General features: G+C 42.5%; 1 protein-coding gene across 1 annotated transcript in view; it reads left to right on the top strand.

Moving 5' to 3' along the window:
• Window positions 1-925: 925 nt before the first annotated feature.
• Window positions 926-14,940, top strand: part of MCPH1 (microcephalin 1) — a 107,140-nt gene continuing 93,125 nt past the window's right edge. Inside the window, 9 exon segments of the mRNA XM_083607248.1 lie at window positions 926-1,068; window positions 2,735-2,826; window positions 3,123-3,241; window positions 8,817-8,901; window positions 9,619-9,733; window positions 12,347-12,487; window positions 13,240-13,335; window positions 13,933-14,546; window positions 14,548-14,884. Coding sequence (XP_083463374.1) covers window positions 1,020-1,068; window positions 2,735-2,826; window positions 3,123-3,241; window positions 8,817-8,901; window positions 9,619-9,733; window positions 12,347-12,487; window positions 13,240-13,335; window positions 13,933-14,546; window positions 14,548-14,884 — 1,648 coding nt within the window. The 5' untranslated portion in view covers window positions 926-1,019.

Raw genomic sequence — 14,940 nt, 5'->3', positions numbered from 1 at the left:
AGTATGATCGTTTCTTATATCCATAAGCTCATTTGAACAAAATAGCATTGGTATTTCCAACACCATCTTATCTGTAAGAACACAGGGCACTGCCTTATATCGAGTTGAATCATTAGCCCATGTAGTTCTATACTGGTTCTCAGCATCACTCCCAGGTTTGAGAGCTCCAGGGATTCCAGGCACTTAACCCAGGGTTTGTTTTCCTCAGAATGAGGGACAGTGGAGACTGCTGTGTCTGTAGGATATATGGCTTATTCACACACACACACACACACACACACACACAATCTGAGCCTACGATGGAGGGGCTCAGAGTCAACACCACAAGGTCTGACAACCATAGCCTTGGATTCCAGCACAGATTTCCACCTGCCACCTGCTTCTAGCTCACTAAAGGTAAAGGACCCCTGGACAGTTAAGTCCAGTCGAAGGCAACTCCGGGGTTGTGGTGCTCATCTCGCTTTCAGGACGAGGGAGCTGGCGTTTGCCCAAGAGAATGGTGCCCTAAGCTATTAGCTTGTTTAGCTTATACGTAAATCCGGCGCTGCCTATTAAAACAAACGAACAGACACACACACATCATTGACCGCAGTCAAACGTCTGGCTTTTCCTGCAGCTCAAAACCGGGGAGAAAAGAAAGCAAAAGCAACCCCCAAAACAAACGCAATACACCACCCATGGTGGGAACGTCTCCAAAACGTGACCTAAGCTTTTGTAAGAGCTCCCTGACTTCCATTGCTTTTCAGCTCCCTGAACGATAGTAGCAGGAAGATGGCGAGGAGCGGGGCAGGGGAGGGGACGATACCCCGCTTTAGAACTTTCCCCGTACTTTATGACGCTCATAGTGGGAAACCCCACGCCCACTTTTCTCTATGGTTTTCGTGAAGCAAGAGCGGGACCGGAAGAGAGAGTGGGAGGGAGGGAACCGGAAAAGAGGGACGAGAGAAAGGCATGCTCAGTGCGCATGCCCCTGCAGCCGACGGCGGTTTCTTTTGAACGGCACCGTTGCTCCCTTCCTCATGGAGCTCACCGACGTCCCGCCGCGCTGTGCCCGGCCTGTCTTGACAGGTAGCGGCCCAGCGGAGAGGCGGCCTCTTGTCAGGCCTCCCAGTGGGGATGGGGGAGCCTCTGGAGCGCTTTCCCCACGTGTGCGGGGCTTTATGTCGGCTTGGACTGGCGACGGGGAGGTGGGGGGCGCCCTCAGGCAGAATACTTTTTCCAGCTTGGGGCGAAAGCTGGGCCTAGGAAGGAGGCAGACGCGCGGGGGTTGCAGCCTTTTCTCTCCCCCTCGCGGTCGCCCACCCGCTTCTTCCTAAGGCATGTGCGTGAAGTTAACCCTTAGGGGCTCACTAGAAATGTTTGGGGGGCGGGAGCCTCCAGGTCAAGGTCAGGAGCCCCTCTCCGCTCAGCCCCCCCCCCGCTCGTTTTCCATGGCTGACTGTATAATGTAACACACCGCATGCTGTTTACCCAGTTTCTTAAAGGTAAAGGGTAAAGGGACCCCTAACCATTAGGTCCAGTTGTGACCGACTCTGGGGTTGAGGCGCTCATCTCACTTTATTGGCCGAGGGAGCCGGCGTACAGCTTCCGGGTCATGTGGCCAGCATGACTAAGCCGCTTCTGGCGAACCAGAGCAGCACACGGAAACGCCGTTTACCTTCCCGCTGGAGCAGTACCTATTTATCTACTTGCACTTTGAGGTTCTTTCGAACTGCTAGGTTGGCAGGAGCAGGGACCGAACAACGGGAGCTCACCCCATCATGGGGATTCGAACCGCCGACCTTCTGATCAGCAAGTCCTAGGCTCTGTGGTTTAACCCACAGCGCCACCCGTGTCCCTACCCAGTTTCTTAAGGGCTTAAAAATAATAAATTCCCATTTTAAACAGTACTGAATACAGTCATACCTCGCTTCAGGTTGTGTATTTTCAGGTTACGGACACACTGAAACCCGGAAGTACCGGAACGGGTTACTTCCGGGTTTCAGCATTCACACAAGTGTTAAATCGCGTTTTGTGCATGTGCAGAAGCGCCGAATCGCAACCCGCACGTGCGCAGACACAGCGCTGCGGGTTGTGGACGTGCCTTCCACACGGATCACGTTCGCAACCCAAGCATCCACTGTATACCTTCCTTTTTGTACAATGTTGATACTTCCTTAATGGTGGTAGTGGTGATTTATTAAATTTCTATACAGCCCAGTATCGGAACAACAAGCTAAACCCCCCCCCAAAAAAATGCACACACCCCAGTTTAAAAGGCACTTATATAACCAGTCAAAGGCCTAATTGCAGTGTCCTGGGCTGCCCTGATGACAAGGCCCTCCATTGGCCTCACTGATGTGGTTAAAAGGAAAGCAGAGCAATGCATTTGGCGGCAGCTTGGCTGTAGGAGTTGCCAGAAGGAGGCATACAAGATGCCATGCAACCGTCTTAGGCACTCCTCTGGATTTGCGTTGGGTTTACTCCTTAGTCTTTTCTTCTCTCAAGGATGTCCCACAAGGCAGCGAGTAAGAACAACTATATGCATATGATGTAAAGCAGGAATTAACTGATGTAATTCTATGGAAATAATTGAGACACTGCACCCTAAAAGTGGCAATCCAAAGATTATTCAACATTTCGTACTATTTAGACAGGAGTGCCTGGCATGCTCTGGTCCATGGGGTCACGAAGAGTCGGACACGACTAAACAACAACAACTATTTAGATCTTTCTTTTTTTTATTCCTTTATAGGTGTTGTAGCCTATGTTGAAGTATGGTCATCCAGCAGAACAGAAAACTACTCTAAAAGTTTTACTCAACAACTTATTGATATGGGAGCAAAAGTAAGTTACTCTTTTTTGAAGAAAGCAGAATTGGTTACACATTGTAACAATTGTTGCTACCTAAGAATATCAATGAATTCAGCCACACTCCCCTGTGTGTTGGACTGTGGCCAAGGTGTATAGCAAAGCGCTTTAGAATTAATCAGCTTGTTTTTCTGCCTAAATCAAATATGTTAATAATTGACACATTTTTAAAAGCTGCACATTATTTGCTTACCTAGTAAAGTGGTGTGTCATAATGTATTGCTTTTCAGTACAACTTATAGGGAGATACTTTATGTTCTTATGTTCTATAGGTTTCTAAGACTTTCAACAAGCAAGTGACCCACGTAATCTTTAAAGAAGGACTCTCCTCCACATGGAATAGAGCTCAGAAGGCTGGGATAAAACTAGTATCAGTGCTTTGGGTTGAAAAGTAAGTACTGCCAGTATCTGTAGACTGCTTTTCACCATAGATGAAAGCAATTTGAAGAACAATCAGTAAAACAGTTATTCAGCCATATAATGTGGCATTTAAAGCAAACAAAAAAACATGGGTTAAAAAAACCATAAATTTCCTAGTTAAGTATAATACAACACACTTAAAATGTCAACAGAATAGAAAGGTCTTCAAGTGCCTGAAGCTCAGCAGGCTGCAAGGTATACCTGATCTCAGCTGAGAGGGAGTTTCTCAGAGTTGGGCCTGCACTGCTGTGACTCCTAGTGGCTGCAAGGAATATGTTGGAGACATGGATGACCACAAACAGTGACTCCCTTGAAGACCTCAGTGATCTGGCAGGGATATAAGAAATCAGGTGGTTTTTAAGGTATCCTGGACCTGAGTTGTTAATGGCCTTGTAAATTAATACAGTTAACCTTGAACTTAGCCCAGTAATATATTGGCAGCCAGTGCGAGCTTTTAAGGAAGGGAGTTATGGGCTGCTGGTAGTTTGTGCCCACCAACAGTCTACCTTGAGTAAAAAATAGTTGAATACAACCAAGTCTTGAGGTTACCAATGCATGAATCACCACGGCCTGGCAATCCCTGTCCTGGAAAAGCCAAAGTTGGCATATCAGCTATAGCTGAAAAAAGGCAGCCCTACCCATTGAGACTGCTGTAGCACAAGTAACAGAGATGGGTACAGGAACACCTCCAAACAATGAACCTTTTGTTTCAGAGGCAACTGGCCAATCTCCAGGGTATGAAGGGGGAAATACTGAAAGCAGAATGCTAGTAGCATCAGTGTGGGTGTCAAAAAATGCAGTATGTAGTTGCATATTTGAATAAAATGGTGGCAAGCAACAACTGCTGGCGACAATTATGCAAGATCCAAGGCTGAGCCTCTCAAAGGAGGCACACATTGGGGAGAACTCATAGCTCAGAAGTAGTACATGTGTGTCGCTTGCAGAAGGTCCCAAGTTCAATCCTTAGTATTGCCAGTTAACAGCATCTTGGATACCACAGCTAGGGAAGACCTTGGAGAGCTACTACCAATCAGAGTAGTAGACAATACTGGGCTAGATGGCCGAATCGTCCCGTGACAGAAGTATATATGTAGGTATCAAGTATTTTTTCTTAAACGAAATGTTTAAGAAGAAGATAAATGGTACAGTGAAATTCAATGTAAACTACAAGTGTGTGTGTGTGCGCGTGCGCGCGTGCGCATAAAATAAGGATTTCATTTTTGTAATCTTTAGAGACATAAGCCTGACATGGGCACAGGATATGTCAAAAGGATGGGAAAAAAAGTAAAGTATAATGATTTCTTATCTGGTGTTTTAGAAACAAGTGTATTCAATTTACCCAATTCTTAAGTAGGTTATCTTGCTCTTTATCTGTGCAGGCTGTTGGCTTTGATAGCTGATCTTGCTTTAATTATTTTTATGTTTCAAAATTTATGTGTGATAGCCAAAGCTTTGTTGGCTGTGACATTAATGAAGAATTCTTCATTAATGCTTCAGGTGTATTGAGTTTTCGGAAAAGAACAAGAAAAAACAAGGAATGTCAAAATTAGCTGTCTGTAGTATTTGCTTAGATCAGCTGAGTATTAAAATTTAATTTTGTGGTGCACCAATGCAATCTGTCAAATGTTTTCATGACTGTATATATTTTCAACTTCATTAGTAAAATATACCAGATGTCTGGGGTATATTTATAATGTGTATGCTTTACAACTGTAAGATCACTAGGTGTCACTAGAAGTGCATTGTTCAGCTACTTAATTTTTTTTTGCTGTTATCTCATAGTTTTTGTAAACCATCGACCATAACATCCTTCTGGACCGTCTTGAGGGGCTGGGAGCTGGGGGCACTGTCATACAGTGGTTCCGCTCCTTCCTCCTGGGCCGTGTTCAGAAAGTGGGGGGGGGATGAGTGTTCAGACCCCTGGGCTCTCACTTGTGGGGTGCCTCAGGGTTCTGTCCTCTCCCCCATGCTTTTCAACATTTACATGCAGCCGCTGGGAGAGATCATCAGGAGGTTTGGGCTGGCTGTTCATCAGTATGCGGATGATACCCAGCTCTACCTCTCTTTTAAATCAGAACCAGTGAGGGTGGTGAAGGTCCTGTGTGAGTGTCTGGAGGCGGTTGGAGGATGGATGGCGGCTAACAGATTGAGGTTGAATCCTGACAAGACAGAAGTACTGTTTTTGGGGGACAGGAGGCGGGCAGGTGTGGAGGATTGATTCCCTGGTCCTGAATTGGGGTAACTGTGCCCCTGAAGGACCAGGTGCGCAGCCTGGGAGTCATTTTGGACTCACAGCTGTCCATGGAGGCACAGGTCAAATCTGTGTCCAGGGCAGCTGTTTATCAGCTCCATCTGGTATGTAGGCTGAGACCCTATCTGCCTGCGGACTGTCTCGCCAGAGTGGTGCATGCTCTGGTTATCTCCCGCTTGGACTACTGCAATGCACTCTACGTGGGGCTACCTTTGAAGGTGACTCGGAAACTACAACTAATCCAGAATGCGGCAGCTAGACTGGTGAAACGGCCTAAACGGCCTCAGTCCAGTATACCTGAAGGAGCGTCTCCACCCCCATCATTCTGCCCGGACGCTGAGGTCCAGCGCCGAGGGCCTTCTGGCGGTTCCCTCATTGCGAGAAGCAAAGCTACAGGGAACCAGGCAGAGGGCCTTCTCGGTAGTGGCGCCCGCCCTGTGGAACGCCCTTCCAGCAGATGTCAAAGCGATAAACAACTACCTGACATTCAGAAGACATCTTAAGGCAGCCCTGTTCAGGGAAGTTTTTAACATGTGATATTTTACTGTATTTTTTGTTTCTATGGAAGCCGCCCAGAGTGGCTGGGGAGGCCCAGCCAGATGGGCGGGGTATAAATAATAAATTATTATTATTATTATTATTATTATTATTATTATTATTATTATCTGAATTTTATATCAAGAGATTGCAAATCAGGGATTTTCAAACTTCCTACCTAAAGGGGAACACTTTTCTGTGTTAACTTCTTTGTTGTGGAACACCCCTGTTGCAGAGTGTTCTGTGGCGTAGTTGAGGATGTACTCTCAGTTCTCCCAGGGCAGTGGATGAGCTTATTTATTTATAAAGTTTATTGATTACCTAATCAACAAAAGTTTTCTGGGAAGTTCATAACAGGTTCTGACATAATTGAAACATGAAAATATTAGAAAGTTAATTGAAACACTGTTACCTTGGAGAACTGATGTTATTTGAGAACAACCCAGCAGTAACCTGCAGTTTAGATCCCTTCAGGACCAGCCCTCCCAGTAGCCCCTTTCATTTCTGTTTTGCTGCGGCAATACAAAAACTGGGTGGGATTAAACTAATAAGCCCTGTCGGCAGAAGTCCTATGCAAGAACTTTGACTTTCATAATGGGGCTTTTCCTTCTCCTCCCTCCAAAATTGGCTTGGGTGGGGGTTCAGGATAACTCCCAGCACAGTGTGCAAGGGGGGGAGGAGGAATATCGTTTCCCCTGGCAAGCCTAAATGCTTGCTGTGATGGAATGATAGCCTTAGTGCAATGCTGAATTCCTGTGGATGCTTAATGTTTAACAATAATAAACTAACAGTTTAGTATTGCTAAACTCTAAACATTACGGTATTTGCTTCTGTGGTAAAGCAGCACAGGCATTCTGCAAGGCCATTTCACTATAGAAAGACCCTACAACAGATGGTATTGGAAAGCCACAACAGCGAAATCAGGAAGAGGTTGATGCCCTAGGGGTGGCAGTGATAGCTGCTGGTCTGTCTTAGGAGGCAGGATGTTTTGCCTTGAACCTGGAAGGGCCCACAACAAAACATTACAGTTGTGAAGTGCTCGTATTCAGAGATCCAGCCAAGATCTTCCCCAAAAGAAGTTATTCAACATGTTCTGTCTTCATTGAGCTACTTTGAGATCTCTCCCACTAAAATATTCCTTGTATGTATACAAAGCTTAGAATTTTTCCAAGCATCTTGACACCACCCCCTTTAGTGCAGTTTCACCTATAGTGTCTAAAGAAGAATAGACATTCGGAAAATGAGTTTGTTGGTAACGTGATCATATGATGAGTAAAGTTTGGCAATGGAGGACAGTTCTTTCTAAATATTTTCTAAATAGGCTTTAGATAAACCCTAATTTTTTGGAGTGCAGATTGGACAATAGTGCTGCAGTGTAACATAGTAACAGTTTAAGCCCATTATTAGAAAACTGGCAGTTCAGATGCTCTGTGAAGTGTTCACATCATTCATCACACAAAATTCAGGTCACAAACTCTTAGATACTGAAAATTTATACCTGCTTTGGGTGAGAAATATTGACCCTGCGTGTTCTTATAAAATACTTGTCAAGACCATTTGATCCATAATGAAATGCTTACACTGAAAACACTTTCATGTGAAAATTAGCTTTTTGCACTTGCACAGATCATAGCTTGTAATTTATATATAAAAAGTCCATAATCTCTGAAGCTTCTGTAAAAGATCTATGGATTCCTAGGATAGGCTGTAGATAAAGGCATAGTGGCTGGGAAGAAATGTATCAGTTAGACCACATTGCAAATATTTTGTTTTGCTTTCTGTTACTGCCTGCTGTGTGTGGATTTTCAAATTTGTCTTGGTTGGTTTGACTAGATTAGGCATGACACGAAGGATTGAAACTTTTTGGCATGCTCACAGATAGGGAAGCTACAGCCATGCATGTTAGCAAGAGGTTAGCTGGGCAATTTTATGTTCCTGAGTTTTCAGGACTGAAGAAATGACTGATAAAAGTGTAAGTATTAGAAATAGTGTATGTTCTCTCACTGAAATTCCAGTGCTTGTGGTTTCAAAAGAGTAGGAGAGACCAAGGATGCTCACTTTGAACATAAAACAGTGACTGACATTTAAGCCTTGCCAGAAGGGCTTTGTCTTGAACTCTGGGTGCCAGCAAAACTAAGGAATGTGACCCCTGTCCTTCCTATCCAGTGCCTAAATTACTAGTTTATTTACAGCTTTGTGCTCTATCTTCATTCTAATGAATATAAATAGAAATTGTAGCATATTAAACATCCCTTTTACAAGCAGGCGAGTGGTTCATATGGTGATCTGAGCTTTCTAGAAAAGAAATATAACTAAGGGATTTTAGATATGATGGAAGGAACAGATGAGAAGTAAACTATAGAATTGTAGAGTTGGAAGAGATCCAAAGGGTCATCTAGTTCAATGCAGGAATCACAGCTAAATAATCCCTGACAGATGGGCATCTTAACCTCTGTTTAAAAAACTCTAGTAAAGGAGAATCCACCACCTTCCGAGGTTTGAGCCCTATCCTTTTGAGCAAGATACCCTCTAGGGCAGGCAGATGCAAACTCCGGCCCTTCAGATGTTTGGGACTACAACTCCCATCATCCCTGACCACTGGTCTTGTTAGCTAGGCATGATGGGAATTGTAGTCCCAAACATCTGGAAGGCCAGAGTTTGCCTATGCCTGCTCTAGGGGTTGTGGCCATCTGTGGCTTTGTAACCACATTTTACACTAAAGGTATATATGAATTCATTTTTGTTTTGTTTTGCTCAGATGCCGAGAAGCTGGAGCACATGTTGATGAGTCACTGTATCCTGCGATAAATACTAATGAAGGGTTACCTCAGTTTTTTAAAAAGGTGTGTATATAGCTTCCTAATGGTCTTGAATGTAAGCTTTAATTTTTATTTCAAATTGATCCTAATTAATCTTTGATCCTCTGAAAGTTATCAGTGGGTTGAATGCTTAAAATTTAGCACAGGTGTTCCAAAGTCCAACTTACCTAAAAGGGACCTGCGGTTCAGGTAGTGGTGTTTACTAACATTCTAGCCTTGCACCCTGAGGAAATTATCTGGTAATGTTTGTTATTAACATTGCAGTTATCAGCTGCCCCCCTCAACCTTCCTTTTGCCTCCATAAATTTATGGTGGGTCACTCAACTTCTCATATGAAGCCAAAATGTCTGTAGCCTGTTTTTTTTAAAAAAATATTATTATTATAGGTCAGTATGGGATGTGCAAAACCCACCCTTTGGAGTGTTTCAGTTTATCTTACTCAGCAGGCTTTATGCAGATTTCCAAGAGAGTAACTCCTTAAAATAAAATAAAAAAGCTGCTTATGCAGCGTTCCTGCAATTTTGAAATTGCGTACTTATAGGAGGAAACCAGTGCACACATGCTGACAAGACTGCTAGATATGGGTAGGAATGTTTTGGCGGCTGTGCTGTGGCTTGGTGGAAATATATTATACCTTATATACAGTATTGCTATCTTCCCATGTCCTGTGAGAAATGTGAAAGAAGTATTATTTCTTAGATTTATGAATGCTTTAAATATTTTGTTGTTGTTGTTTCATAGCACAAATGCATGCAGCCCAAAGACGTTGTTAGAAAAGCTCCGGAAAATGACAAGAGACTACAAAAAAGGATTGATGTTCTGACTAAAGAGTTAGCTATACAAAAAGCAGCAACAGGCAAGTATAAAACCTGTTCTAATGCACTGAAAAGAAATACTGGGATTTTCAAAAACTTGAGGATGGTCTTAAGGAATGGTTTTTCAATTGTAATTGAAACTAATATCAAGAAGTGGAGGCCCCTGTGAAATTTGTAGGGTCAGATAAACCATGAGAAGGGAGAAGGCAAATGTCTTCCTTCACTATTTTGTTCCTCTTTCTTGTCTTTCCCTACTAATTGATCATTTGTGGAGGAAAGAGGAACAGGAGCAACTAAATTTTCCACAAACTTGTTTCTCTATAACTTTCTCAAATCCTCCCCAATGGCCAGTTTGGGGTCAATGTGCTCTGAATCCTTTGATTTCCCACTCTGCAGTCTCTGGTTAGAAAGGAGAAACTCAGGCGTGCTCAGCTGTCATACATAGTTCTAGTCTCTGTTCTGGGCCAGCCTCCTCTGCACTCCTCTCTCTGGCTGGATATATTTCTGTGTCCAGGGCAGCTGTCTACCAGCTCCATCTGGTACACAGGCTGAGACCCTACCTGTCCACAGACTGTCTCGCCAGAGTGGTGCATGCTCTTGTTATCTTCTGCTTGGACTACTGCAATGCGCTCTACATGGGGCTACCTTTGAAGGTGATCCGGAAACTACAACTAATCCAGAATGTGGCAGGTAGACTGATGACTGGGAGTGGCCGCCGAGAACATATAACACCGGTCCTGAAAGACATACATTAACTCCCAGTACGTTTCCAAGCACAATTCAAAGTCTTGGTGCTGACCTTTAAAGCCCTAAACGGCCTCAGCCCAGTATAACTGAAGGAGCGTCTCCAACCCCGTTGTTTAGCCCAGACACTGAGGTCCATATCTGAAGGGCTTCTGGTGGTTCTCTCCCTGCGAGAAGTGAGGTTACAGAGAACAAGGCAGAGGGCCTTTTTAGTAGTGGTGCCTGCCCTGTGGAACGTCCTCCCATCAGATGTCAAGGAAATAAACAACTATCTGACTATCTGACTTAGAAGACATCTAAAGGCAGCCCTGTTAAGGGAAGTTTTTATGGGAGGCTTCTGTTGGGAGCCTCCAAGAGTGGCTGGGGAAACCTTAACAGATGGGAGGGGTGGAAATAAATTATTACTATTATTACTATTATTTCCTGGAATCAGTAAGCTACAATAAAGTATATGTGCTTCACCCACATTCAGAACCAACTCTGAGCAAGAAAGGGAGCAGTTTTTGACAGACACTCCAAAGTTTTTCTACAAGGGTAATGAGACACAGATAGCCAACCTTCCTCACCACTACCCATGTTAGACACTCAGCCTTTCCATACTGTGGAATTCTATAGGATATTATAAATCAGATAACTTACATTCCGAATAATATTTTCTGTTAAGGTTTCTCCAGAATTAGTGCCTTTTTAAAAAGTCTGGTGTAGGCCTTCATCTAGCAGCAGCAATCTGTATATAGAAATAGTTTTCCTTGCATGGATTAGCTGCAGCACAAATGCCAAAGTTAGCTACACATAATAGGGAAATCTGCATCCAGCATCTAGTTTCCATGTGCATTTCTCCCTCTCCCCCCCCCCCTTTTTGGGCTCTGCCTGATTGATCAGTAAGTTTTAAGTAAAATATTTATTAGCAGATAAAATTCCCATACAGTGGTACCTCTGGTTACATATGCTTCAGGTTACAGACTCCGCTAACCCAGAAATAGTGCTTCAGGTTAAGAACTTTGCTTCAGGATGAGAATAGAAATCGTGCTCCGGCAGCAGCAGCAGGAGGCCCCATTAGCTAAAGTGGTGCTTCAGGTTAAGAACAGTTTCAGGTTAAGTACGGACCTCCGGAACGAATTAAGTACTTAACCCGAGGTACCACTGTAGTTTCTTTAGCAGTGACAAAAGTATTGGCAGAAGTAGATAGGACCAGGAAATAGCTGGTGAAATGCCAGCCTGATCTTAATTTCCATTGTTGGGTTAGCATGTGTTGCTTATCCCACCTCATATCCCTATATTGTAGTGCAGGCTTCCTCAAACTCGGCCCCCCAGGTGTTTTTGGCCTACAACTCCCATCATCACTAGCTAGCAGGACCAGTGGTCAGGGATGATGGGAACTGTAGTCTCAAAACATCTGGAGGGCCAAGTTTGAGGAAGCCTGTTGTAATGCAGTAGTAGCTAATGTGAACACCTCCCTACGTTCTTGGACTCCATCAGTTTCAGCCAGTGTGGCCAATAGTGAGGGATTGTAGGAATCGGAGTCCAATAACTTGTAGACAACACCACATTGGCTGCCTCTGTTGTATTGCATGTGTTTGGTTCTTTTATCGACTGACTGAATCTGTCATGTTTCAAGTTTAATCTCTTGGCCACAATAAACTGAATTAAATATTAAATTAGATGAATGTTGTGTCCTATGGGAGGCTATAGCTGATTGGCTAGAACCATGAACCAGAGTGATACTGTGAGGAGGTGAAGATACACTGCAGCATTCTAGTTGTGTTTCCCACTTGTTTAGATACGTTTGGAAAGTTTTTGGAAACTTGCTCAAAACCTGTAGCTATAAAATTGTATAAAATTATCTTTTCAAAATGTTACATTGAATATTGCCATTGAATATTGAATCCGCCTTATAATTTGCCTTTTAGAAACAGATGCACTGGTTTTGTTATTTAAAGATGATGGTTCATTAGTCTACAGCCCAGCAAGTAAAATAAAGTATCAGTGCAGAGCAATGGAGAAAAGATTAAAAGAAATGAAGGAGAAAAGAGAAAATCTTTCCCCTACTGGTATGATTCTACGTTTCTTGTGATTTGTGAAAGGGCAAAAATTATTTTACTGCTGATGTTTTCGGGCATTGTCACCATTTTGCCAGTATTTAGCCCCTGAACCAGACTATACTGCTGGAAACATACTGATATATTTTGTTATTTTGTGTAAAACACCTGAGTTTGATGTCTTAAGTTTTGCAGCTTATTCATGTGTATGTTCTCTAAACCCATACATATTGAAGCCTTGTTCACTTTGCTCTTAATATAAATAAGTATGAGAAAAATTGCATTAAGCTTTAGAGTAAGTGTTATGATGGGATGTGAAAGTTTTCCTAGACCCAAGAACATGTTACTTTTTTGTTCTAAGCTAGCACATTTGTATTTATTTTAATCATAAATAGACTTTTTCTTTCCATGTTTTCTCCTTCTCTGCAGTATCAAAAAGCAGAAACCAGTAGAAGTGTGGGGAATATTCTGCCTGTCAGATCTAGATTTAAGAACTCCTTTAAGCTGTTAACAATCCTTCACTGAAGGCAGACAAGTCTCTCAGTAGCTTTATGACTATTAAACATTGAACACTTAACACATCCAAAATATTTAAAACTAATTTGAATTTCTAAAAGCCTTGTAAATATAGTACTATATAGTAGTATGTGGTGTTTGTATCAACACATTAGTATTTAATAAATCTATTTGTTCTGTACCTTAACATGTATTGAAATACAAAAATTGAATCTATGAATTATTTAGCTAATTATTTGCACTTTTAGCTTCACAGATGTCTCAGGGATCTGACTCTAGTACTAATCCAGCAATGCATGAATCAATTCTTGTTTCTACCAGTTCAGCTTGCGCATTGTCATCAGGTAAAAGGAGGGGGGGACTTCTAGTATTCATGTGTAAAAATTAAAACATAAATATAAAATATTGTCTCATGTTAGATAGTATATTGTAAATAAGATGTTTTAACGATGCATATGAGATTAAATTGGCTATGTGGCCTCTTTCCAGGCTTGCATCAGTGGACATGGTGTGTATGATGCTGTATTCATACAAAGGTTAAGGACTGCATGGGATGTTTTACTGAAGAGAGCTGTTGAAATAGACTTTTCTCAGTTTTGAGGGGGAAATGCTAAGTTTCTTGATGCTCTAGTATTTCTAATTGTAAGCATAAAAGTATGACTTTTTAAGTCTCTTGCCTTGTTCAAAGCTTCAAAGTAATTTGTGATACAAAGTAATCACAGGAATTAACCAGACACAAGTTACTTGTTGCCAGAGGGTGCAATTTTGCTCGCAAGGCCATATTCACCAAACCTTGTCCACCCAACCATCAGCTGAAATCAGTGGGGATTAAAGCCTCTGTCAAAAATAACTGAATAGTGTTGTGCCGATTTCTTTGAATCGTCTTTATGATGCTGGTTGTTTTCTGCTTTTAATGCAATGTTAATTGCTTTCTGCTTTAGGAGAGAGCAGTGACCATTTAAACTCAAGTTTCACTAACTTGTTGGGAAATTCTAAAAGCAAGAACCTGAAAAAGGAATCTAGCAAATGTGTGCCTGAAGTTGAAGGAGCCAGAGAAGTGCTAGGCAGTTCTCCAGTTTACGCAGGTGACCCCAAACACACAACTCTGAAAGAATCTAGTGGCAAACATTTAAGAAATACATTTTGCTTGGAAGATGTCTTGCTTCCCACAATGGCGAAAGCTGAAATGTCCTCTGCAGAGAAACACAGTGAAATGAAGGATTGCTTTACAGCTAAGACTGGAAGTCACCTTTTCCAGACAAACGATGAGTACAGACTGTCTTCGGAAAAACTGGAGCACTTGGAATTTGCTGAAAGTAGCAGCAACTATCACATAAATTCAGAAAGTGAGCTACCTTCAGTTAATCAAAGTCTTTCTCTGGTAACAACTGAATGTTCTTCCACTGGCAGAAAGCCAAGGAAACCAAGGAGGAGATCAAGTATTGGATTGAATACCTCTGTAATACGTGAGAGTGATTCTCAGAATGAGTTCTTGAAATCTGTGCTCACACCTGTTAAGTGTGCTAAAGACCAAGATACTTCTTTTGAAGATTATTTTTTCACCTTCTAACGGTAATAAGCATAAAAGTAGAGTTAGCCTTCCTTTTCAGTGCCTGCAGAAATCACAGAGTCCTGAGCCAGTGTTGCAAGGGTCAAGTAAACCCACTGCAGTATGTAGCAAAAAGAGGAAAAGGGTGGCTGAGATTAATGAGAATACTACAAGTAGTGACTGCATGCTGTCTGTACTCCCTTGGAGTAAAGAAAGTGAAACTTTAAAGTGCATGTCAAAAAGGACAAAAGGAGACACTGAAGAGACCCCAGACTGTCTTCCAAAGCCCAGCATTCAGGAAAAAAATTCCACACCCAATATAAATAGATGCTTTCCCACAACTGGTAAGTTGCTTCAAAGAATGAACATCCAGAGGTAAAACCCTGTAAGCTACTTAAAA

Source organism: Podarcis filfolensis (assembly GCF_964270895.1).
Source record: "Podarcis filfolensis genome assembly, chromosome: 3".
Lineage (NCBI taxonomy): Eukaryota > Metazoa > Chordata > Lepidosauria > Squamata > Lacertidae > Podarcis > Podarcis filfolensis.
Note: the sequence above shows the minus strand (reverse complement) of the source record. Positions and strands in the feature narration are given on the sequence as shown.